Raw genomic sequence first — 27,702 nt, 5'->3', positions numbered from 1 at the left:
TCTCCCTCAAAAAAATTAAGAGAATTATACTAAGTTACATAAATCTTTTAGAAAAGTGTTGGCACAAAATACACAATAAATATTAGTTATTATTATCTTTAGAATCTGCTTTGCTAAAAGCTAATTTCTCTATTTTGATTTATCTTAACTTTCTGTGAGATAACATCACCATCTTGGGACCATATTCAAACTTAAAATTCAAATTTATATCTTTAATTTCTCTCAAATATTAAGAAAAGCAAGAAAGGTATCTATCATCCTAGTTATTATTCTAGTTTTCATATTTTAAATTTTCTCAATTTCCTAAACAAATTTATTTGATGATCAATAGTCAGCAAATAGTTGCACAGCTAAAATCAGTACAGGTGATTTTAGTCAACCAAGTCGTTATCTAGTCAACGAAGTTGTTATCTAAACATTTTTCTTCTATGAAATGTTAGCAACTATGTGGAAAAATCTCTTAGAAATACTAATATATATAATAGTTTCTCTTTTTCTTCTTTTTTTCTTTTTTTGGGAGGTTCAAATAACCTTATCCTGTTAACAATTGTATATAATTCTTTGAAAATATCAGAACACATGTAAATGAAAAATAAATAGAATGTCACCTAACTCAATGAAAAACATAAACACAAAAAGAAAATACTTAAGATGGTTAAAACTTGTAATTAATATATAATGGTTTAATAAAGTTTGTATCAGATTATAAAACTAATAAATTACAGAAGTAATTCTACTTTGAAATTTAGAAATCTTGACACTAAGGAAAGATCCTGAAAGATAATTCACTGTCAAAGAAAGAAAATTAACAGTAAATTCAATCCCATGGCAGGAAAATAAGAAATTTAAATAACATACTTCTATAACATAATTTGATCATTTATTATATTGGCATATGACATAAATTAGAATCAGGATCACAACTGGTAGATCATAGGCTCTTATCTTCCTGAGAACCTAGTTTAGGAGTCACAGGAAATTGGGTAACTTAGCTTAAAAAAATGAAAACTTTTTACATGAATTCTGTATACTAGCTCTCTCAGGGCTTTTTAAGTTTGTTTTTTGGCTTCAACAATCATAAAATAAAGCTATAATTTTACTTTCATTGGTCTACATAATTACTAACCTCTGTGCTTTAAACAAACGTGCCAACGTACTTTTAGATTGTTTCTACACACAGTATAAATGAAATTATAAGGGACTCTTTCTGTTTCATCTATTTCTCAATATCATCACCAAGTTAATTACCAACCACAACTAGGTAACTATTCTTCTATAATGTGATTGAACACATTATAGAAGAATAGTTACCTAGTTGTGGTTTCTACAGTCCATGGCCTCTTCATCTATGTGTGTCTCCCTTTCTGGATTGTAAGCTCCCTAATATACTTATCTTCCTAAAACACATAGGGCAAAAACAGTGGATATATTAGGTCTTTCATTCAATGAAATGGAATGAATCAAAGAAGGAAAATACTAAATTAGGTTTCTTTCTTTCTTTCTTTCTTTTTTTTTTTTTTGAGATGGGATCTCACTATGTTGCCCAGACTGGTCGCGAACTCCTGAGCTCAAGCAATCCTCCCACCTTGGCCTCCCAAAGTGTTGAGATTACAGGTGTGAGGCAATGCATCTGGCCAGAAATACTGAGTAAGAAAATCAGCTAAAGGATATATGGAGAGTAAACAAGCATTGAAAATGAGTACTTTATTCAACACTTATTAAGTACCAACACAGTGCCAGTTGCTGTATAGGATGTAAAGATAAATTAAAAAGTCTATCTGCTCTCAGGGGAATTGACAGACTAGGGAGGCAAATGATATGAATAACCCTTGCAAACAAGTAAAGAAAAGGCTGGTCGTAGAATGGGAGTAGTCCTAGTGATGTTCAATCATACAGATCAGCACTATCCAAAAGATATATGGTTCAAATTGCTTATATAATTTTTAATTTTCTAGTAAGCTCATTAAACAATAACAAGTAATATTAATTTCTCAAATATGACCAGTTCAACACATAATATTAAAAAATTGCTTTGAGAAATTTTACATTCCTTTTTGTACTATAATTACAGCAAATCTCAGTTTGGACTAGCCAGATTTTAAGTGCTCAATAGCCACATGGTGCCCATAGCTACGATACTGGAAAGCACAGATAGTGATTTCTTATGTTCTTCTTTTTTTTTCAAGACAGGGTTTCACTCAGTCACAGCTCACTACAGCCTCAACCTCTCAGACTCAGGCTATCCTGTAGCCTTAGCCTCCAGAGTAGCTAGGATCATAGGCAAGTGCCATCACACCTAACTAATTTGATTTTATTACCTGTAGAGACAAGGTCTCCCTACATTGTCCAGGTTGGTCTCGAACTCCTGGGCTCAAGTGATCTCGTCTATCCCATCTCAGCTTCCAAAGTCCTGGGATTACAGGTATGAGCCGCTGTCCCCAGTGCATACATAATTCTTAACAAGGCATAATGTATACATACTGAGAAGTCAAAAACATGTTGAATGGTGAAGGCTATGTGTAGCTATAAAATATTGAAATAAGCTTTTATTAAGGTTGAAAACCCAGAAAATCACTAAATCTGTCAATATCACATAACTTACTCATTTGGACTTAGAGTTAGATATACAAAATAAACTGCATCCTTTATACTCCTACACGTGGTTATATTTAGATAAACACACATGCCAAAAAGAAGTAGTGAGATTATTTTACCTTACATACAGCATTTCAATGACTTGATGCAACATGCTTCAAACTATCTATCAGCTATTCATAAAAATTATTTTACTGAAATTTTATTCTTTTGTTTTATAGAAAAAGAGCTATTTAAATCAGTGATACTACACCAATTTTTTTTCAAGTTTTTGTTTGTTTCGCTAAGTCTGAAATAGTCATGAATGAATCAATATTCATTCTATCGAGGAAAAGTTCTGATTTCCATGTAAGAACTACATAAAGTGCATAGGTATTTTGTGTAATTCTATCATACTGTAAGATTTTAAATGTGAACATCCTTGACCATATGCAGGCAATGAGCACAATATAATAGTGTAATATCCTGCAGCCTAGGCTATATAATTAACTTATAAATCACAGAAATTAAGGGTTTGTACAACTTCCATCACAAATATCAAAAGCACTGCAAATATTATTTAGACTGAAATAACTGTGAAATGACTATTCTAAAATCTGATTAACTAACATAACTATTTTTGTTGTTGTTATTCCCCAGTGATATCAGCTATTTGGCTACTTGTAATATATTTGTAACCTTGTCAACCTTTCTCAAATTTTCTTATTATTAGAATAATTTATAAAAGTTAATTAAAAACATGAGTGAACTGGGAAAAGTCTTCAATTTCTACAACTGCAATAAAATAGGTTTAATAATTATGTATTTTTTGTTTGTTAAGAATAAAGACATACTAATTGTGAATTCGACAATTTAAATAATTTATAAAAGATAAATTTTCCAATCATAAAGAGGAAAAAAAACAAACTTTCTTTATATGTGCCACTCATTTTGTTTAAGAATATAGTTAGATTTGGAAAACAAAACAGAAGAATCACTAGTCAGATACTAAGGGGGAATCCCTGAAACACAATGTTAGTTCTAATGGATGGATGATTGTGTTTGGTCTTTTGAAACTTTGAAGTATAGGTAAGTCTTGATCACACAAATTAATAAATCCTAAAGCTGGAGTTAACAATAACCATTACACCCAAATTCTGCAGCTTAGCCTAGCCAATTTTTCAAAAGGTCAGGTTGTGAACTGGAGAAGATCAGGGAGGTCCACCGCATAGCTTTGTTGCCAGGCATCTCTCGTCTGGATTGTTGCAGGCATTTATTAGTATTCGTCAGCAGACTCAACAAAGCAAACAAGAAATTCAAGCACGAATAATAAAATGAAATGCTGCTATATAACCCTTTGTCATTCAGCAAATATGGGACTTTTTAGCTACATTGTTCCTAAACCTGGGTTACTACTTTAATTTTTCTCCACAGCGCTGACTGAATGAGTATGCATGTGTGTTAAATGCAGAGCTCCCCTAACAACTGCAGGACTGCCATTTAATCTGTTGGTAGATGGACCATTTCCTGTGGGAACCCTAGCTATGATTTCCAGATCCACCAAATAAATCTCAGATTAAGATTCCAAATGAAACCTGCCTTTGGCAGATAAAAAATGTCAAGATGGATATAAACAGTAAAATTATAAATTATCTAGGTGTTGCATAACAAACCAATGCTCAATTTTTTTTTGTTGATATGTGCCCAGATATCAAAACTATATGAGACATTCATCAAATGTCACACTTTCATAATATTGGAGGCATCATTAAAACTGTTTGACTAAGGACCTCAAAGTGTTTAAGCAGTAGCTCAAAAGTATATTTGTGCAAAGTAGAAGAATAAATTTACATATCAGCAGCAGCTCATAAGGGATGGGTAAATATTCTGTTTATCTCTCATTGTAATTCAGGTTACTTTAAATACAAGGTTTTAGGAAATCATTATACTCTATATGGCATCATTACATAACTTTCTATGCAAATGATATATTTTATTCAAATTCCCCATTTGTTTCTCAAAAAAAAAAAAAGAACACACAAAACAAAAACCAAAACACCCAAAAAACAAAAAGAAAAACATGAAAAGAAAAGGTAGGACAGCTAATTAATTAATCAACTGTTACCCCTGAACTAGTGCCTTGTGAGTTACACCCCTAACATCATCAGCTCCTTGTTAGAGTTAGCATTTTAAACTTTTCAAAAAAGCATTAAGGTACCTGAGACAAAAAAAAAAAAAAAAGCCTCAGAAAAGTAAATTTGTTTTTTTGTAATGTATTCATTTCAAATGACTTGGGGGAGGGGTAGAGACTTTAAAAAAAAAGATAATAATAGGTCAATATAGAACATTATGGAAAGCAAAAGTCCTACTAAAAATGCAGAGGAAGTCTGTGATGCTAGTTTCTACGGCATTCTCAAGAGATCAAGAAGTGCTTTTTAAATAAATTTTTTTTGGTCTTTGTTCTTCTTACCCAAACTAGTGCAGCCTTGTCCTAATCTTAAACTCTATACTAGTTGATTATAAAATACAAGCAATTAAGTTTTCCAAAAGGAAACAGGTTTGCTAACTATAATCATTACTTTTTTTTTAACTTTAAACTCTTAAAAGCAATTGAGTAAAACAGCTTCAGTGACTCCAAATTTTGTAACATTTGGTTTTTTGATAAACATTTACACATTATCCAATCTACTTAAAATAGAAGTTCTTTCAAATTATGACTTCTTTCTACTTTTATAATAATTAATGGAAAGGATACAGAATACTCCCTACTCCATATTCCAAATCTTAGGGTATATATATAGGCCTGAAACCTTAAGGCCTATATATTTGTTCTGTCTTCCCTTATCATAATTATTTCCTCCAAAACTTGTTGATTCAAGGAAACTAATGCTAAATGAACCATACCTACCCTAATCTACTAGGGATTAATATTAATCTGAAAATTTGGAATTTTGAGGAGTGAGGAGAACATTAATTAAAGAAAGAAATAATGGTATATTGTGCTTAAAAGTAATTATATTTCTTTCCTAAAACTGTTTAAATCAAGGAACATTTTTTGGTTTGTTAACTGTGTTAATTTTACAGTGTATTATCTAGGTACAGATGGCAAAACTATTTAAAAGGAGAATTTTTTTGTTAATTTTTAAAATATCAAGTGGCAAAAACATTGTTTCTATACAAGAAAAATTTTTTCAGTACAAATCCATCAGTTTGTACTGTTTACCCATCAGCATACTAATAATACTAAATGGTTACATGTAAAAACTAGAATCTGCCAAAAAATAAACATAAAAGTCCAAATACAATTTTTTAAAATAACTGCTTTTTACCTTACATCTTTTCAATACAAATATGGCAAAGTATTATCAATTTCAACCAAAAGCTACAGCTAAGAATACTTTTAATTCAATAATTTACACAATAATCTACTTAATTTTGAAATTTTGAAGCCTGCTTTCCTCTAAATTTGCTTTTCCATATTTCCTAAAATAAGCAGAACAGAAAGAAAAACTGTATCTGAAATTCTCCCAAAAATATAATAACATCCTACATGATAGGTTGTTTTGATTCAAATAAAACCTAACCACTAAAAGTTGGAGTATTTGGTGAACTTCTCCAAAAGATTTTTATTCTACTACTACAGATTTATTTCTAACCAAAGAGTAATCAGTAAATGCACACTAAAATATATAATTTTATCATTTAAGAAACTTTTAAAAAATGTATTTAAAATACCTTTAAATCCAGGAAGTCACATCAGTCCTACTCTATAGTCAACCTGGACCAACACTCTAAAAGGCCTTCAAGTCAGTCTACATACCAATGTATATTGATCCAGGTCTCCTAAATCAACAAAATGCCAATGCACACTCAGATCTTTATATTAATCACACTACAGAGCCCACACAGTCATCTGAAATATGACAAACTGAAATTCTCATGTCTAGAAAATTAAAGATTCAGTAATATTACATTTTAAGATGCATATTGTAAATATGTGTTACAGGAGGTGTTATGGCATGAAAGGCCATAACTAGAAATGAACGACGATTTTTAGCAAAGAGCTCAGAGGCTTAAGGATGGAAAATTTAAAACAAAGCAAAAATCTTTTGACAAAATCAAGTCATTTTTCTATTTCAAAAAAAATTATTGTTTTCATGATCACAAATAAATTTGAAGGAATTTGCATTTTAAAAGTAGAGTTTGTATTTCCTTAAACCAAAGAAATAGAGTCATAAGTTCTACAAAGAGAATCATACCAACAGAATAAAACAGGGAAGAAAAGGTCCTATTTAAAAGAGAAATTTACCATTTTTCATGTTCATTTTTTTCTAGAAAGGATCATTTCTATAAAATGGAGGGACCAAAGATGTAAGAATTCCACATGAAGAGTACAGTGTGAATTGATTTAAAACACTATAAATTTAGTAAAAACAAACGAAAGAGAAAGTAATGAAGAGAAAGAAGAAATCCTATTAGCTCACAAACTTTTCACCTATTAAGAATTTATGAATCAGTTCACTGATTGTAACAAATGTACAACTGTGGTGGAGAACTGACAGAGAGGAAGTTGGGTATATGTAGGGGTAGGGGATCTACCAGAACACTCTGTACTTTCCTCTCAATTTTACTGTAAATCTAAAACTGTTCTGAAAGATAAGGTCTATTTTTCAAACTGCTAACATATAATTAAAAAAAAAATTGTGGCATAAACTCACCAACATGAAGTATTCATATGAGAAATTATAAATCTTGAAAGCGTTCACAACAAATGTTATAACCACCTAGAAAACTATGTTGCCCTTGTAATCATTTTTTGTTTTTTCATTCAGTCCAAGAGTATTAACAGAATCATTCATATCAAGCTTAAAAAATAAAGAATCCCAGAATCCTATTTTAATAAACTTATTTATATTAAAAGAATTTTTTTTAAATAAAAGACTATAACCTCAATCATTCTTCTAAGAGTAGTCTCAGCATCTCCTCAGGAAATGAATCAATCCTTGTTGGCCAGCTGCCAGTATTCCTAAAACCACTCTCTCAAGTATTCTAGATGGTCATGTGTGAGAAGCTACTAGTACTCTATTAAGCTAGGTCCTATGGAGATAAATAGTAAATTTAATCAGACTTCAGACATGTTCTTTTTTTAACCCCCAATGACATGTGGAAAATTTTTAAAATGCAGTATTAAATCCACATTTGCCAAAAGGAAAAGGCACATAAAAGTACTCTGTGATGCCACTAACCTGGAGATTTTTATTGCAACTGGAATTTCAATACAGACAAAAATAGATTATATCCTAAATGAATGTTATTAATTACATGTTATATTCCATCAATTATACTAACTATAAGCATACCACTTTGAAAAATTAAAGTTCCAGTGATATTCTGAACATTGTATTGAATTCTTATAAAACTATTATAACCACTTAAAATACTGTTAGTAAGGATTCTTAATACTTTTGAAACTGAGTAATCTAACTTCCGCAGCTAAAAGGAATAAGAAAGACAATCACCATGATTTACTTAAAAGTACTGTAAAATATGACAACCATCTTTTCTTTTTCCTTTTTTTTTTTTTTTTTTTTTGTTTTAAGCATCGATATAACCACTACCACCATCACATTGGTGAAAATAATTACTCTGATATGTGAAATACAGATTAAATAAATTAATTTCCTGTTTCAGGCATTGTAGTAGGGACTTTACATATAGCATTCCTAATTAATATTCACGATGGTCCTAAATAGATTACTACTCTATTTCATATAAAAAAGTTTAGGGTTACAAAGATTTATGAAACTTGTACTCGAATCCAATAGATAGTAAGTTAAAGATTTAAAAATTAAAACTTAAGTTTAGCTCCAAAGCCTGTGCTCTTTCCACCATAACATTTTACTGACATTATTAAATGTATTTGTTTTCCAATGCAATTTTCCTTCTGCTTTAAAATACAGGCAATAAGCTAAAACCACTAATTATATTACTTCTTTACAAAAAATATACCATTACTTACTAGTAAGCCAATTATTAAATAAAATTTAAGTCCTGTAATTTAACACAAAACTATTAGTGATCCAGACATTTTTAAAACCTTTAATTTCAAGGAGTATATAATCATAATGTCTAGGAAATATTTTTTTTTCTACCAGCTTATCTTGATGATAGAAATGAATGTCCACTCTAAGCAATTTGCCATTTCCTTCTTCTCTGCCTTAAACATAAAATAGTTTATTAAAATGATATGAGATTCTACAATCACATTTTAGTCATAATGATCACCGACATTTAAAAGTATCAGTGATGTTTTCCTACAGTGTTTCTTCAGTGTCTACACCTACACATTGTTTGCAAATAATGCAATAGTTTTAGTTATAATTCAATTACAGAATAGCAGACGGACAAAGGTAAAAAAGAATATGTACTTTGTGAACAGAGAGAAAGATAAATGAATCAATAATAAAAGAAGTTGATAGTGGCACACAGGTTCAAAATGCCATACACAAATACACATTATTCTGACTCAATAAGAGCTACCAAACCATTTGCAAGTTACCTTTTGTTAAGTTCCATTTATTTTAAAAATTTTTTGTGTTAGTGTTTTGTAGAAAAACCGTAGGAATCATGGATACAAACAATACTTGCTAGTCCGATTCTAAAGTAAAGAAGAGGACAACTGCTTTTTACTTAAATTCAGTAAGATAAATTTATAAAAAAATATTTACTAGCCTCCAATAAACTGAAACGTATAGGAATTCTATTCACATAGCAGTTCTAGAAGCGTTTTTTCACCTCATTTCAAATAAGTACAATGATTCCTGATTTAGAATCATGCTCATTTTTAAGCTTAAAGACAAATTAGTTAAAAATATGTAATCTGTATCTAAATTTAGATAATACAGAAATAAAAATAACTACTTTGTGTATAAAATATATATTACATATGATGATCCCCCAAAATAATAAACCTAAAAACAATATTGAACAAACTCACTAAATTGAAAGGTTTTGGTTGAAAGCTTATTCAAGATAAAATTATCATCTTGTCTTACCTTTAACTGGTAAAAAAAAAAATTTAAAATATAGCAGATTTAATATTTAATTTTGGTAGGCACAGTAACCTTTTTTAACCTTTCTTAGGGAACACTGACCCCTAAAGGTTCTAAATTTAATTAAGTTTCAACAATTTTCTAAATTTAACTGGTATCCAGATCTCATTTTTTACCTATATAATTGCAAGTATATATACTTAGTGCAGACATATTTACCTGCAAATAATATGCAAACTATTTGCAAAGGACTGTTATATGGTATAAAACAACTAGACCATGTTTCTGCTAATAAAAATCACCAACATTAACTTAAGAAATGATCAGGACTTTGTAACAGTATTCCAAATAATTATTCATACGAGATTTATTTATGATCTTGATGTCTTTTTTCTTACACAATTAAGTATGTAAGAAGTAAGTACAAAAAAGGGTTAAACGACAAGTAATATAATAACTCATTCTTTCAGAGGGTTAACTTTACTAAGTAGAAACTCCTTTGATAATGACACTTCATTTTTTTTCTTTTTCTTTTTTTTAATTTTTTTGAAAAGAGAACTCTTAAATAGAAGTTTTCAAAAAAAGACAAAACATCACTTACTTCTTAAGAGGCCTGAAGATGGTAAACACATTTATTGCTGGCAACATATGTTTATTCACACACACATTGTTTCTATCAACTTACAGACTACATCAATTCAGGGTTGTTTTTTAACTACTTAAAGAAACTTTGGGGCTAGGTGCAGTTGTTTTTGCCTGTCATTCCAGTGCTTTCGGAGCCTGAAGCAGGAGAACTGCTGGAGACCAAGAGTTTGGGACCAGCCTGGACAACACAGTGAGACCCCCCACCTCTATAAAACAATGTTTAAAAAAAATTAGCTAGGTGCAGTGACTGTAGTCTAAGCTACTCAGGAGGCTGAGGAAGGAGGATTGCTTGAGCACAGGAATTTGAGGTTACAGTGAGCCATGATGATACCACTGCATTCCAGAAAGGATGACAGAGTGAGACTCTGTCTATAAAAGAAAAAAAAAAAAACAAAAAAAAAACATAAAACTTGGGTACATTTTGTAGATGTCGTCACCCACCCTATCTACCAACCTCAGCTTTCCACTTTCCAAAATGTCTACAATGACAAAAACAAACAAAAACATAAATGGTTATATCTGTTACATTATCAGTCTTATCAACTCTTTGACTTAAAATATTTCAGCAATCTTTCTACAATAAAGCTAGGAAAAGAATGGCCACTTCAGCACTCTTTATAACGAAATCTGTAAGACGACATAAAGGCGTATCTGTGTAATACAAGTTTTAATTAACTTAATTACTTGTAAAATTAAACTAAATAAAATAACTATTCAAAGGAACAAACTAGGAACATTTATAACTTTGAAGCAATTTGCAATTTAAGATAAATTCCATGAATCTTGCCATCAGGGAGATGATGATGTGAGATTTTACTGTTTAAATATATCTGTTATCACAAGACTCAAAAGTTAAAATATTTATGTTTAATTTTATTTCCTAATAATGTTTATTTATTTGAGATAGAGTCTCCCTCTGTTGCCCAGGCTGGAGTGTGATGGCGTGATCTCAGCTCACTACAACCTCTGCCACCAGGATTCAAGTGATTCTCCTGCCTCAGTCTTCTGAGTAGCTGGGATTAAAGGTGTGAGCCACCACACCAGTTAATATTTGTATTTTTAGTAGAGACAGGATTTTGCCATGTTGGTCAGGCTGGTCTCGAACTCCTGACCTCAAGTGACCTGGTTGCCTCAGCTTCCCAAAGTGCTGGGATTACAGGGATGAGCTACTGAGCCTAAACCATCTCCTAATAATGTTTAATAACAGGTCCTTATAAAAAGGAATGTCTTATTCTATTTCCAATGTCAAAAAGATGCATGTAAAAATGCAGATTTTCTTAATGCTGTCTCAGTCATGTCTGCTGTAGTCTGTGCTGACTGTAAACTGTCTATGTATCTATATTTTCAATCATAAAACTCTTTTTTACATAAGTATCCTAGAGCTTATCAGCTCCTTCCTTGACATGTTTCCTGATAATTGTACATTTATAAGTAGTACTTCCTCCACAGTCTCTATCTCTTTAGATATATTAAAAATAACCCCTTTGACTCCTTAAAGATCATTTGGTCTCTAATTTGAACATGACTTTTATAGCAATATGATGTGTGAATGAGAAACACAACAGATGCACCATTATTAGCTTCTTTTTTCTTATATTGTACATAAATTGAGTAAAATGCTTGTTGAGCTCTTTAAAAGAAGAATATCTGCTTTCTTATTTTAATAAATGAATAAACACAGCTATAACAAATTAGTACCTAATTTCATACCAATACATTCATATCACAACTTGAAAATAGAGAGCACACCAAATTGTCATGCAGTGTATGCACTACTAACTTTGCATAGAAAACCTTTAACTATCTTACCCAGCTATTATGTATTATTGCTTTATATAGAATTAAATGTTATCTGGATTCTAAACTCATAATAAGCACCCCAGAGTCACAAATAAAAAGTGAAATTACTAATGGTGGGCACAAACAGCAAGAAAATTTGTAACATTTTAAAAATGAAAAACAAAATGCAGAAATCAGAAAAAGGTACTCAGATCTTTCTATACCTTAAAAGAATGTACAGTTGTTAACTTATTCAGTACAATGATTAGAGAATGATCCTCAAAAATGGACTTTAACCTTCTAAAAAGGATAAAAATGTGGTTAGAATATGCTGAACAAGAGTGCTTTTAGGAGAAGAGGAACCAAGAGATGCATACAGTGTTTTAGTAAGAATCCTATTTTTTAAATTATAATGTAAGAGAAATTTTAAAACGATGGACATAAAGTTTTAAGCTTTCAAATATATGTAGTATCATATTCAGAAAGAATCATTTCTCAAGGATTCCAAATTTTCAACATTTTACTTAAATCTCTCTTGTCCCCTCCCCTATGTGTGCTGCTCTTATCTGTCCATCCATCCATCCATCAATCCATCCATCCGTTTTTCAATGGACCATCTCTCACTCTGTCTCTGTCTTCAGGCTGTCTTTCAAATTGTATCTGTCTCTAACTGTTCTTTGCCTCTCAGGCTGTGTCCCTCCACATGTGTATATCTATGAATATTTTCTTCTCTGTCTCATATATATGTCTTAGTCTATTTTTCTGTGTATGTATCTTCTGATCTGTGTATTTCTCCTCTGTCTCCATGTATATATGTATCTCTTTCATTATCTCTACTCTTTCTCCTTACTTTATATGTGTCTGTGCCTTTATGTGTTTCCCTCTTCAAGTATCTTCCTTCCTATGTCTCTTTCTCTAAGTATCTCTTTCTCTGTGTCTTTCTTTCTCTGAATGTGGCTCTGTTCATCTCTATCACAGCCAATCTCTCAGTCTCCTCTGTCTCTGTATGTACGCATGTTTCTCTTTCCCAATGGATCTGTTTGCTTCTCCCTCTCTCAATGTATTTTCTATGTGTCTCCTTTTCTGTATGCATGTGTTGTGTCCCTTTCTCTCTGTGTATGTCTCTTTTTCTGTGTGTCTTTCTTTGTATCTCTTTCATAATCCCTGGGTCTCTGTGTGTGTGTCTCCTATGTGTGTGTGTGCACTGGTCTGCCTCTAATATATTGGTTAGAACAAACACACTTCATTCAGTGTCTTGAACTACCACAACACCTGGGGCTTGGTATTAATACCTTAAAAGTCCTTACCTTTTGACCAGTCCTCCATTTCTACTTCTTTTCTTGTTTGCTCTGGCAATGTCTCTGGTTTTTGCTCCAAGATTTGCTGCTAAAATAAATCCAACTCTAGATAAATAAACTAAAAACAATATATCAAAACACACCTAAACCTTACCTCTGTTTAACAGAGAATTTACAAGATAAATGCTTTCCTGAAACATTTATAATGGGACAATTAACTGAGAATTTCACCAGGTGAAATTAAATCTTTTTCTCAGAAAAAGGTTATTTTCTTAACACTTATATTTTAGTATATACAGTACAGGTTAAGGTTTTTAGAGATTCATGCCAATTTGGGTAGAGAACTACTTTATTTACTTAGCTGAAATCTTCTCCAACTATAATTTTAAGCATTTAAGAAAAATACATTTTTTACTTTATTTGCCATAAATTTTATATCAAAAATTTCAAATTTACTGATTTAAAATTACTCTGTGTGTGTGTGTGTGTATATATATATATATATATATATATATATATGTATGTATAGATTATTTTTATAAATCTTACTTATAAAAGTAATTTTAAAATACTACTTTAATTTTAAAAAACATAAAAACCAGCACTAACTTGTGGAATTACTGATATTCTTCTCTCTTGTTTTCGTAGTAAACATGAGAAAACATTATGCAAGTGTTTTTTTTATGCTTTTAAGAAGAATAAAATTAGATTTACCTCACAGATAGAACCCTGCGTTCTTTAAAAAGTCCTCGAATAAAGCTGTAGTAAGCTTCTCCTTTTCCAATTTTCTCTAAATATGTTGATTTGGAGTTGGCAATTTTTTTCTAAGTTTCTCATTTACTTTTGGATTAGCTGAAAATATAGGAAGTTATTAATATCAAAGAAATATGTTCCAGTCAATGAAGCCATTTCCCTACATATTGCCCAAAAAGGTTAATAATAATTGCAGTATTTTAATAAGAGATTCATATACCAAGACATGTAGAAAATACAGTCTTTAATAACCTCTGGAGTATTTTAAAACATGTCTTACAGGCCTTAATGTGCTTAGTAATATACTATTTAAAACCATAATTTTATCCCTCTGCAATATACAGTCACTATTCCTCATCATTTACCCAGCTAATGAATGCCAGCAATTAGTAAAATGTAATCCCATTGCACAATCATTTTAATGCTTTTAGCACTCAGAAAAGTAAACACCAAATTAATACTGCTCAAGCCATATCAGATCCTAGTTGGAAGCAAGCAATTATAGTTCAGCTCCTCAGGTGTAATTAAATGATTGGAATGATTTAGTTCCATAAATGCAAGTTAATTCATAAGCAAGCAACAAATATACTGGGAGTAATTACAAGAAACATTGACAGTCTAAGCAGGGCAAATTCTTTTATAAGCCTGATGTAGTAAAATGGTGCCCTCTACTGGGCATTTAGGGGAATAGCGCAGAGCCAAACAACAACAACAAAAATCACACAAAACCTAACTTTTAGAAAGCCTCTAGACAAAATAACCAATATATCAATTTGATTCTGACTTATACCAAAAATCTAAGTTAATACTTATATTATGATAATTTATGGACACTTGGATAATTAATGATTTGTCCAATAAAGCTCTGAGTCCCAAAATACATCTATTTTATATAGTCAATTTCTACACTTTTAATGAAATCAAATAATGCTTGTGACAGACTGCAAGTGAAACTTCTAGTACCCAGCGAGACTGCCAGTCAACACCTCTGTTCTCTCAATGGCAAAGCCTAACTTAACTGTTATGGATAATAACTAAACTATGCTTTCATATGTAGTAAAATATGCATAGAAATTCTAAAACAAAATATTCAATATTGCTGTGACTTTAGATAATGGTCTAAAATTATTTTTTAAATAAACTTCAATAACCAAAACAAAAACCTGAGTACTAGTGTAACTGTCATTATAAGCATATTTCAAAATGTAAACTGTCACAAGTACTACACAAAAATGCATCCTGTTTTAGGCCATTCCCAACATTTTACCTTCTTAGGCTAAAATTCAGGACAAATGTACTTGTATACTAATTACTCAAGTGGTCCTTAACTTTTCACACTAAATTTTCAGAAGCTTATTTATTATACTCTTAAGTTATGCTATAACCAATAAGACTGGGTTAAGAATATGTATTAGTAGCCTTAAACCCAAATAGTATCATCCCATTGCCTTTCTGTAGATTTGAACATGTTCTCTGATAAAATATTGCAATTAACACAATAAATGTTTACTTCTTCAAAAAATGCAAATGGTCCTTGCATAAGATAATGCTTAATACTACACCAGTATTTTTGGAGAAGGAGAAAGCATTAAATTAATGTCTTCTAAATTTGCTTTTAAGTGCATTAAAATAATCACATTCTAAGTCATAACCGGCAAAAACTATAAAAATAAAATAAATCAAAATATTAAAAAGTACTGTCACTAAGTTTAAAATGTACAGCACATTTGCTTTGCCCTTGATGTCATAGTCTTATTTTTCGATTCATATCTTGTACACTGTAAGTTAATTGCTTTTGGAAAGTACTTATTATTCATGTAAAAATTAATGTGCCAATGTGTTTAAATCCTCTTAAATGACCATTCATGCATCTTTCTTCTTTAAGTACCAATGAAATCTGTCAAAAGACATCAATGCAAAATGGTCTTTAAGGAAAGTTCTAATAGAGATTTTTTTTCTGCTAACACAAGATTTTCATATTCACCAACTTTACTTAAATTCCATTAATTTTTTAAGCTACTTTTAATAAATTCACCAAGTAAAATTTTTAGGCCCCATAGTCTGTCATTTGTGTTCCAGCTGACATTATGAATATTAATAACAGTGTTATCCTGATTAAATAGGCTTCATATGAAATCCCTGTGAATCCTATAGCTCAGACATCTCATTTTTCCAACTCTTTATGAATTTGGATTCAGACATTAAACTGGAAAAATCTTAAAAAACAGATTTAGAGGCACATTTGCATATTCTTCAGCAAAAATTAGACGTTTTAATGATTCAAACAATTAAAATGTATCTACATATAACAGGAGTAGATTTCTGTAAACATGCAACATATTTATACTTCTGTCCTTTTTAGGACAAAGGATTAAGACCAATAAATACTAATTTCTGTCCTTATCTTAAAGATTTGATATTAAGAATTTGTTTTCAAATAGTCTATATTCACATTAAAACTAGTGAGATGATTTTACAATAGACAATTAGATAAGTTGAGTTTCTTAATCCAAATGCTAACTTATTACATTACAGACAAAACATATAAAAATTGCTTTATCATTACTAATCTACACCAGCTTCAAGAAGAAAAGTAAAATTGATTTTCGACTAAAGTTTGTTTTTGTAAGTTATGATGGAAAAAATTACCTGTTTGAAAAAAAAAAAAACTCTACTATAACCAACAGAAAATATATGAGCAGCTATTAAATTAAAATATTCTCCATAATAAATTCCTAATCTTATTTTTCTAAGCTATTTTTAATCCTTAAAATTTTTCTGTATATAAAAAAGGAAGTGAGTCTTATTATATAAAAGAAAAATAAATAATAATTAAGCAAACTGCATACCCTTCTCTCTCTCTAGGTACACAGAAATCTTAATATAGCTGATAAAGTTTCCTACATGCACTCATTAAAAAAAAGTAGGTTGAAAAAATTTAAACAAACATCCCTATGCTCTCAAATGTGACTTGACTCTCCTATTTACTCAGCATTAAAACACTTCATGAAACAAAATTTGTTCTTTGACCAGTCTGAAATTTCTAATCTGCCTAAAAAATTGTAATTCTGACATTTACCCTTTAAAATTAAATAATGCCTTTTTGACAGAGAAGCATTTTAAAATGGGATTTCATTCCCCAATGTAACAGTATTCAGGATTTTAAAAGACATTTTAAATAGGAGATGCTCTTCCTACCTTCCTCCACAAAAAAAAAAACAACACACTTTAGCAAAGGTTTTCAGCTGACTTTGGTTTATGCCATATTTTTCATATTACCTTAGCTTAATCACAAATTTGTGTAAACTGAATCTAAGTATCAAACTGGGGATTATTAACAGTATTTCATTTTATCCAACTGTAATTTTAGAAAAACTCTGAATTTTGTATTTCCTGGCTTGAGAAATGTTGGGCATTGCTGCATTAAAATAGTTTCATAAAAAGGAAAGCACAGCAGTTCAGAGGGCCAAATATTTTCTCATACAACACAACATAATATAAACACATGTCCTACTATTGGAGTTTCATCTTATTATAAAAAAGACTCAAACATTTATAGCCCCTGACACATTGTCTCCCCAAAAGAATTTCTTTCACCCAATGTGCCTACTCCTTGCCAAGCTCCAGATAACTCAAGTTCCTCAGAGCCACGAAAAGCAAGAAGCAGTTCAGGGCGAAAGGATAAGCGATAACAGTGGCCCTGTACCACAGCTATACAAATTTAAAAGGCATATATTTAAATTATTTCACCCCACAGTTCAACTACTAAAATTATTTACAAAATGTGTAAGATATATTTTTATATACAAACATATTCATTGAAGCAGTTTTTATTTGTAAGAACAAATACGCTCCAGTCATCCTGGTCTTCTTTCTGTTATTTGAACACACCAAGCTTATTCTTGCCTCAAAGCTTTTATCTTGCTATTATACTTTATGCCTAGAATTCTCTCTCCTAGATCTCTAAGCCATTTCTCTCATCATGCAGGCCTTGCTCAAACTCATCTCTTCATAAAGGTTTTGCCTGGCCATCACATCTTAAGTAGAAACTCTTCTCTCATCACATTATCTGCACTACTGCCTTTGTGAAACTGATTTGTTTAGATTTTATTTCATTGTTTTTGATATATCTCAGCAACATGCAAACAGGGCCCTTAATTTTCTCCTCCATCTCTGTATCCTTAGAAGAGTACCTGGACTCAGCAAACATTTGACACACAGACAGGTAAATGGACAGGTCGAGGGACATGACTAGCAGGAAACTAGAATTAACATAATGTTCATCAATAGAGAATTGGTATAAATAAAATGTGGTTCAACCATACGGCAAACCTATATGGTTTATACCACAAATAAAAGAGATCTATATATACTATGTGTACTATGAGCCAGACATTATCATAGGAATTAGATATAAAATGGTGAATAACACAAAAAGATTTCCTATGCAAATATATCCTTGGTCAAAACAATACAAGCACAAAATATGGATAAATTAAAAACAGAAAATAACATAAAATTATACTCACACATACATACATGCTTAAATAGACACAGTATTTTTTTCTAGAAGTATACATAAAAAGCTATTAACAGTGGTTAGTCTGAAGAAAGAGCCTAAGATTTAGGGTGGGGAGACAGAGAAAATGGGGGAAAGAAACATTTATATTTCATTTTATATTTATATGTGTAATTTAATTTTTTAATTGGGTGCATGTATTAGTTCTAATTTAATAATTGGGTATTTATAAATAATTTTAGAATTTAATAGGAAACCCTGAAGGACATTACATTAACACTGAGAGGCCCAAAATGAATAGAAAGTGATCTTCATGACACCCTTGAAACTTTGAAAAAATTATTATTGCCTAACTAATATTTTATAATCATACTTTGTTATAACTGATTGACTGCTTGCTTGCTAGCTTGTTTGCTTGGATTAACTAGACTAAAAAGTTCAAAATAAACTAATACATATGGCAAGACTTTCTTGGAATAGAGAAATTGAAAATATAAGAAAGAGTTTCTGAGAATTAAGCAAATGTTTCTAAAAACCACATTTTTTAGTTCAATTAGGGACTATTTACAATTGTCTCAGGATTCAGGGGTCTAAATTCAGGAGTCTAAAGGTTAAAAAAATTATAATGAAAATAAATTGTTGTATATTATTATATTTTATGTCTGTCACAAATAGTTACCCTTTGTTTTTATGCTTTAGTGTTCAAAAAATGACCATCAAATGGCCAGGCGTAGTGGCTCACACCTGTAATCTGAGCACTCTGGGAGGCCAAGGTGGGTGGATCACAAGGTCAGGAGTTCAAGACCAGCCTGGCCACGATGGTGAAACCTCATCTCTACTAAAAATACAAAAATTAGCCGGGTATGATGGTGCACACCTGTAATCCCAGCTCCTTGGGAGGCTGAGGCAGGAGAATCACTTGAACCTGGGAGGCAGAGGTTGCAGTGAGCCAAGATCACACCATTGCGCTCCAGCCCAGGCAACAGAGTGAGACTCTGTCTCAAAAAAAAAAAAAAAAAAAAAAAAAAAAAAGACCATTAGAAAAGACTAATTACTTCCCATCATTGAAGCTCAATGTAAGGTGTCTGTCTGCCCCCCACTCCTCTACCCCCGTATAATAGAGATGAGGTCTCACTATCTTGCCCAGGCTGGTCTCAAACTTCTAGACTCAAGTGACCCTCTTCTCAACCTGACTAGGGCAGGCTGGCCAGATATTTGCAAGTATTATTTTGGTGTGTCTGTGAGGTTGTTTCTGGATGAGATTAACATTTGAATCAGTGCACTTGGTAAAGTGGACTCATGTCTGTAACGCAGATGCGCCATTTAATCAGTTGAGGTCCTGAATAGAACAAAAAGACTGACCTCTAGAAAGCGAGAGGTATCTCCTTGTGCCTTACTGCCTTTGGCTGGGACATCAGTCCTTTCCTGCCTTAAGAGTATGAAATGTTCACTCTTGGCTCTCAGGGTCGCCAGCTTTCCGACTGCAAATCTTGGGACTTGTTAGCCTCCACAATCACATAAATCAATTCCGCATAATAAATCTGTATGTGTGTGTGTGTGTGTGTGTGTTACAATCACCTAAGTCAATTCTTTATAATAAATCTGTGTGTGTGTGTGTGTGTGTGTGTGTGTGTGTGTGTGTGTGTGTGTGAGACCTATTGGTAGTTTCTCTAGAAGCTAACCATAAAAGGACATCACATTAAGAGAAAATTAATACTTGGTGCTTCAAATATATGGCTTCCACATTTTTAAAATTTGAAGGGTAAGACAATATACCTTGTTGAATACTGCAGTAGTCTTTAGTGCCAGCTGCAAATGACACTTGGAGAATGAAATGGCACTGCCCTTATGTGACTGTGGAGGCTAACTGATAAAAAGCAAAAATCTAAAACTAGTATTATTTTCAGAGGGTAATCACATACCAGGATTTTCTAAAATATCCTGAAACGTTTTGCCCTAAGCCAAACTAAACTAAATCACTTAATCTAGCAAGGAACAGAATATAAAAACAGAGTCAGGTGATAGAATAGTTTCTCCAGGGAACAAATAGCCTGTTTTCTTAAGATCCATTTGGGTGCCAAGTTCTGATGCAATGACACACTCCTTCATACAAAGGTTTACATTTCCATACAACCAACTGAAGTTCCTGGTAAATCAAAGGTGAAAACGTATTACAGCAATCTAAATTGATCTATAATGACAACTGTTATAAGCAGCCACTTGAAATCAAACAAAAGAATAGCTATCAGAAATTGTCTTTCAAAAATAAAGTACAAATAATAATTGAGGTCTTTAATTCATCATATATTATAATGCTTACCAACAGATTTTCTCAAAATGAACAAAAGTCATTTAGCGATTTTCCAAAATTTCTGTAGTTTAACAAGAAATACTAACAAAAAAGACCTTGACAAACAGAGGCATATACATAAGAATAAATATATTCTAATAGCAAGTTATACGTTGAGTTTTAAACATGTAATGTTAATTTTATAGTTGAGCCACAGTTGCATACCACACCACAGTCTGGGCAACAGAGTAACACCTGTCTCAAAGAAACACCAAAAAATACAATATTTATCTATGCAATTTGCTAAAATTACCATGGCTAATCATTCCCAAAGGACAGTGCTGCATGCAACCTATGTACTTCATTTTAAAAAATTGTAATGATTTTAAAAATTGTAAGCTTGCAGGTTATAGAATATAATTACTAGAAGCAAAGATTTTAAAGACAGCAAAACAAATTAGACTTATAGTTCCAATTTCTTGTTCATTATCAAGAATGTCATAGCCTCCTCTATTAATTTTTCTGAGAAACTATAAAAGCTCATTTAATTTCTTGAGTCATTCTCAATAAATGCTTTTGTTAATGAAAAGCGTGTAGTAAGAATATGATCCCAAAACAAATGTTCCATAATGTGGGATAAAAGTGCATTATAAGAAGCTGAACTGTATATACAAATTTCCTTGAAGAAACAATTACTTTTATTCTTCCTGTAACTTATAATTTCAACTATAAATTTCAAATTAAAAGTTGAAATTTGTAATTTTAACTATAAATTACATAAGTATATAAGTATTGTATGCTTTTTTTTAACCACACTATAGTTTCTTAGAATCCAGAAATATATGTTCAACTACAAATATTTTTCTGAAGATACATTTTGTAAAAAGCTATCTCAAAATGACAAATCAACTGGGCTAAAATAGTATCTATAAAATTAATACTAATACAGTTGCACAGTATTTGTCAAAGTATTAAGTAAATTAAGCAATGTATGCTACTTTTAAAAGGCTTTCCAAAAGACACTGATAACTTTTCATTTTAAAAAGAATGAGAATATTACTTTTTTTCAGACTGGGTCTCATTCTGTTGCCAAGGCTGCAGGGCGGTGATGTGATCTGGGCTCACTGCAACCTACAGCTCCCCAGCTCCTATCCTCAAGCAATCCTCCAGCGTTGGCCTCCCAGGTAGCTGGGACCACTGATGCGAGCCACCATACCCATCTAATTTTTGTATATATACATATTTTTTTGTAGAGGTCAGGTTTCAGTATGTTGCCCAGACTGGTCTTGAACTCCTAGGCTCAAGTGATCACTGTCCTCTGCCTCCCAAAGTGTTGGGGTTACAGGTGTGAGTTACTACACCCAGCCAAGAATATTACTTCTTTTAAGAAAGTTCCATCCCTATGATGTGATGATTTATATGATATAATCATGATTACCACTTGCAAAATGGCTGTATGAATAACCTGACATTTTATGTTGTTAATTCTCTAAGAAAATCTTTTCTAAAATGCAAATAAAATGAAGGGAAACCAAAATCAGAATATTTATCCTGCCATAAGTATTAAAACTATTACAAAAACACAAATATCATATGCCTCCTGATGGAAGTATGTATTATCCTAGGGTGAGAATGGGACATGCGGGAAAAGAGCAGGATTCACAGGACAGGTAGAATATGGGGATATATATGAAACAAGATTAACCAACACAAACCATGAAGGATAATTGTCAAACTTGGGTAATACATAAATAGCCATTTATGATTCTGTTTTGCTACTTTTGTGCATGTTTGCAATCATTTATAACACTTAAAACGTATATTGCAAAATAGAATATATAGCATTCACTTTCTTGTAAAATTCATTGAATAATTCTTTCACAGAAGGGAGAAGATAGTGTGTGCCTGTAAGTCTCAGCTGCTTAGGAGGCCATGGAAGGAGGATCACTTGAGTCCAGGAGTTCAAAGTTATGACCATGCTATTGTACTCCAGCCTGTGTGACAGACTGAGGCACTCTAAGAGAAGAAAAAAAAAATTCAAAATTTAAAAAACAGAAACAAGCTTAAAACGAAGAAAGGGAAATGTTCATATGTCAAAACAAACCATAACCGTCAGTGAGTAGGTCTTAAGCCAAGCAGTCCACGAGAATCTTGAGACCAAACTGGCTCAAGGGTTAGAGTTCAACTACGGATTCTTTCCTTCCTTACATAGTAATCACATATCTTTGAGGCCCTGCACAGTGTGTTAACCAGACACAAATCACCTACCAAGTTGACTGCAAAAGTTAACTACTTAAGATCAAAACTTTGAGGTGGCATGATCACTTAAGGCCAGAAGTTCAAGACTAGCCTGAGAAACATAAGACCCAGCTTCTACAAACAACAACCATAAAACTTAAAAAAAAAAAAAAAAAAAAAAAAAAAGTCCAAGCAGGGAGATGATAGCAAATTAGTGGGCTAGAAAAATGTATGATCTTATTATCCCAAGGAGAATGTTTTAAAAAGCAAAACAAAAACTGTCTGAAACAGCTTTTCTGAAGCTATAGAACACAGTCAAGGGTTTATAGCAACCAAGAAAACATCAAATCAAGAAAAAGCCATCTCCAAAATGACAGGACAGTATTATGGCTTTATTCACTTGCTCTTCCCCCACCCCCTACATGCAGTAGGAGTCTTGCACTTGAAGCAGTTATCTCCCTCTTACTAGAGAATATAGAGTAGACCTGATATATAAATTGTTGTGCATGTCTGTGCTGACCTGTCTAGGGGATATAGAAAAGCTGATGCAAGGCACTCCTCTCTTTTACCTAGCTCAGAATTCAGCTAAGAAAAGTGGCATGTAGTGCTTGTACAGGCTGCAAAGTGACAACAGATCCACAGCCACCCAGGCCAAGAAACTACTACTGGTGGAGACATATGATAGACCATTTATGGCCTGAAAGAGAAGCTGGAGCAAGACTTCCTGGGAAGTTAACACATGACAAGAAGCCAAGTATACTGCAGAATCTAGAAAGCCAACAGCCAACACACACCCAGGCAAGAAGCATGCCCAAAAAGACGTGAGACCTTAAACTTTCACCTTAGGCTGATCTCATGGATCAGATTAAGCCTAGCTAAGGGATAATGGAGTGTCCCAGCACATAAGCAATTTCCAAAGACTGAAAGAGGCCCTGGCATTCAAGGAAAACTCTGTAAAAACACTAGCTGAACATGAGCTAAAGGAACAGATAGATGTCATTGATCACACACAACAAGGAATAGTGTGCACAAATAATTTGGAGGCCAGGCGCAGTAGCTCATGCCTGTTACCACAGCACTTTGGGAGGCCAAGGCAGCTGGATCACCTGAGGTCAGGAGTTCAAGACCAGCCTGACCAACATAGTGAAACCCCATCTCTACTAAAAATACAAAAACTTAGCCAGGTGTGGTGGCGCATGCCTGTAGTCCCAGCTACTCAGGAGGCTGAGGCAGAAGAATCACTTGAACCCAGAAGGCAGAGGCGACAGTGAGCCAAGACTGCATCACTGCACTCCAGCCTGGGTGACAGAAGTTTCAATAACAATAGTTATAATCATTTGAAAAAGCCTCAAAAGAAACAGCCTTCAACCAGCCAAATAAAAAAAAGTGTGGGGCTTGATTAGACATTTCTCCAAAGAAGATATACAAAAGGCTAATATACACATGAAAAGATGCTCAACATCATAAGCTATTAGGGAAATCTAAGTCAAAGCCACAATGAGATATATCTCATATCCAGCAAGAAAACTATTATCAAAAAAAATTGAGAAGATCAAGCATTGGCAAGGTCATGGAGAAACTGGAACCCCTGTGTATTGCTGGGACGAATGTAAAATGACAGAAAAGGACAAATACTTTATGATTCCACTTATATGAGGTCCCTAGAATAGGCAGATTCATAGAGATAGAAAGTAGAACAGAGGTTATCCAGAGCCAGGGGAGGGGGAATATGGAGATACTGCTTAATGGGTACAGAGTTTATGCTTGGAATGATGAAAAGTTCTGGAAGTTACTAACAGTAATGTTTGTACAACATTGTGAATCTACTTAATGCCACTACACTATCCCCTTAAAATGGTAAAGTTTGGCAGGGCCTGGTGGCTCATACCTGTAATCCCAACATTTTGGAAGGCTGAGGCAGGTGGATCACAAGGTCAAGAGATCAAGACCATCCTTGCCAACATGGTGAAACCCCATCTCTACTGAAAATACAAAAATTAGCTGGGCTTGGTGGCACATGCCTGTAGTCCTGGCCATTCAGGAGGCTGAGGCAGGAGAATCACTTGAACCCAGGAGGTGGAGGTTGCAATGAGCTGAGACCGTGCCACTGGACTCCAGCCTGAGCAACAGAGTGAGACTCCATCTCAAACAACAACAACAACAACAACAACAACAACAACAACAACAACAAAGAATGAATCCTACCTGTGATAAATAAATAGTTCTCTAACAGAGGACTATTATTATAACAATTAGAGTCTAACTATACACACATGTACAAAGTCAGTAGTAATTCCTTGAAGATAGCCTCAAACCTATGATTCCTGAACTGTGTGCCAAGGCACTAACACTGCAGTAAATGCAGAGGGATTAAATATTTTAAATTTTCAAGAGAAGCAATGACATCTATTGAACACTATGTGAACTACTAGTTTAAGAAGGTTCACTGTTAGATCATTAGATCACACTACATTCTATTAAATAAATTCATATCTTTACAAATCTGGGTTTACAGCAGTCACTGGGATAAAAAGCAATTACTATGCAAAAATCAGTACAGAACAAGAGAGAACAATAGCTCAGAAGCGGCATAAAAATATTAAGACACTAAAGGCATTATGAAAAAAGTGTGGGAACATCTGCTTTAAAAATTCAGCTAGTTGGGCCACATTAGACCTATATCAGTATTGCAGGGAACAATAAATGAGTAGTGACTAGAATGGAAGTCTACCATATTCTAGACTTTGCTAACACTTTAACAAAGCAACTCTCAAGAATTAAATGAAAGGTTTAGGGCCAGGTGTGGTGGCTCATGCCTGTAATTACCAGCACTCTGGGAGGCTGAGACCGAAGAATTGCTTGAGGCCAGGAGTTCAAGACCTGCCTGGGTAGCACAGCCAGACCTCATCTCCACCAAAAAATTTAAAAATAAAAAATTAAGGCGATCATGGTGGCTCATGCCTATAATACCAGCATGTTGGAAGGCTGAGGTGGGTGAACTGCTTGAGCCCAGGAGTTTGAGGCCAGTCTGGGGAACATGGCAAGACCTCAACTGTATTAAAAAAAAAAAAAAAGAAGAAGAAGAAGGAGGAGGAGGAGGAAAATAAAAGAAGAAGGGATCAGATAATGTTGAACATGAAGCCAACAGCAGCAGATAGTTCACATCCATTATCAAGAAAAAAATGAGGGAATTGGGTCTATGCCCTAACAGGACCAATGATTAACAGCAGAAACAATAATTAACACCACAGACATCTCAATTGAATCAGCTTACACAATTCTGATTGAAGAATAAAGTTAAGCAAACTTTCTACTTGATGTGTGCCAAAACCACTGCACCCAGATCAGCTGCAGACAACAGCAGAGCTTTCAATGGAAATTTTAAATAAGTAGGATCAAGATCCTGAAGCATTTCTTTGAAGATTGTAACAGAGATGAACATGGTTTTCCCCCATTATGATTCTGAAGACCAAGTCCAACCAAAGCAATGGCTACCAAAAAGTGAAAGTGGTCCAGTCAAAGCAAAAGTGAATCGGTCAAGAGCAATGGCCATCGCAACAGTTTTTTTGGATGCTCAAGGAATTTCGATTGTTGACTTTCTAGAAGGCCAAAGAATGATAATATCTGCTTATTATGAAAGTGTTTTGATAAAGTTAGCTAAAGCTTTAGCAGAAAAATGCCTAGGAAAGCTTCACCAGAGAGGCCTCCTCCCTCATAGCAGTGCTCCTGCTCATTCCTCTCATTAAGCAAGGGAAATTTTGGGGGAGTTTTGATAGAAAATCATTAAGCATTCACCTTATAGTCCTGATTTGGCTCCTTCTGACTTCTTTTTGTTTCCTAATCTTAAAAAACATGTAAAGGGCATTCATTTTTCTTCAGTTAATAATATAAAAAGGATTGCACTGACATGGTTAAATTCCTAGAACTCTCAGTTCTTTAGGGATAGACTAAATGGCTGCTATCATCACCTACAAAAGTGTCCTGAACTTGAAGACACTTACGTTGAGAAATAAAGATTGTATTTTTTATCTTTTAATTCCATTTTTCCAAGAATATTTTGAAGCCCCCACATATAGACCAAACTTTTTTAAAAAGTTAAAAGCTTTTTGAAAAATATGAAAGTTAAATACAGCCAACTGATTACTTCTTGGGACCAATTTATATTTAAATTGCACTCGTGCCACTGATGCTAACATTTGTGGTGTCTATGTTAACACTGGCCCTAACAATCAAAGAATAACTGGAAGTTTTAGGGAGTACTGAATTACTGAATCAAGTCCAAATGATGCTCTGAGTGGCATTTCATTATGATGAAATACATGTGTTACCCCAAACAGTGACACTAGAGGGTACTCTCTTCCAGAAGACTGGTCAAGACTTGCATTCGTTTAGAAAGATGAGGCTCTTGTGTCAGTTTGCTGAGAATGAAAATCAAACACCGCATGTTCTCACTCATAGGCGGGTGTTGAACAACGAGAACACATGGACACAGGGAAGGGAGCACTACACACTGGGGTCCGTTGGGGGGGAAATGGGGGAGGGACGGGGGGGAGG

At 33.1% G+C, this 27,702-nt stretch overlaps 1 protein-coding gene across 17 annotated transcripts in view; it reads right to left on the bottom strand.

Moving 5' to 3' along the window:
* Positions 1-27,702, bottom strand: part of MIPOL1 (mirror-image polydactyly 1) — a 377,605-nt gene that overhangs the window by 310,769 nt on the left and 39,134 nt on the right. For 14 of the 17 annotated variants that reach the window (XM_074393412.1, XM_074393408.1, XM_074393411.1 and 11 more), the window contains 2 exons: positions 14,063-14,200; positions 13,358-13,436 (listed from right to left, as the gene is read on the bottom strand). The exons of 1 other annotated variant lie outside the window; for it this stretch is intronic. In XM_074393412.1, the coding sequence (XP_074249513.1) occupies positions 13,358-13,376 (19 nt within the window). In that variant the 5' untranslated portion in view covers positions 13,377-13,436; positions 14,063-14,200. Of the gene's footprint in view, positions 1-2,318; positions 2,481-13,357; positions 13,437-14,062; positions 14,201-27,702 lie in introns of those variants that run through there. 2 more of the 17 variants (XM_074393414.1, XM_074393415.1) reach the window with 2 other exon arrangements.

The sequence above is a fragment of the Saimiri boliviensis genome, chromosome 2 (genome assembly GCF_048565385.1).
Source record: "Saimiri boliviensis isolate mSaiBol1 chromosome 2, mSaiBol1.pri, whole genome shotgun sequence".
In the NCBI taxonomy this organism is placed as follows: Eukaryota; Metazoa; Chordata; class Mammalia; order Primates; family Cebidae; genus Saimiri; species Saimiri boliviensis.
Note: the sequence above shows the minus strand (reverse complement) of the source record. Positions and strands in the feature narration are given on the sequence as shown.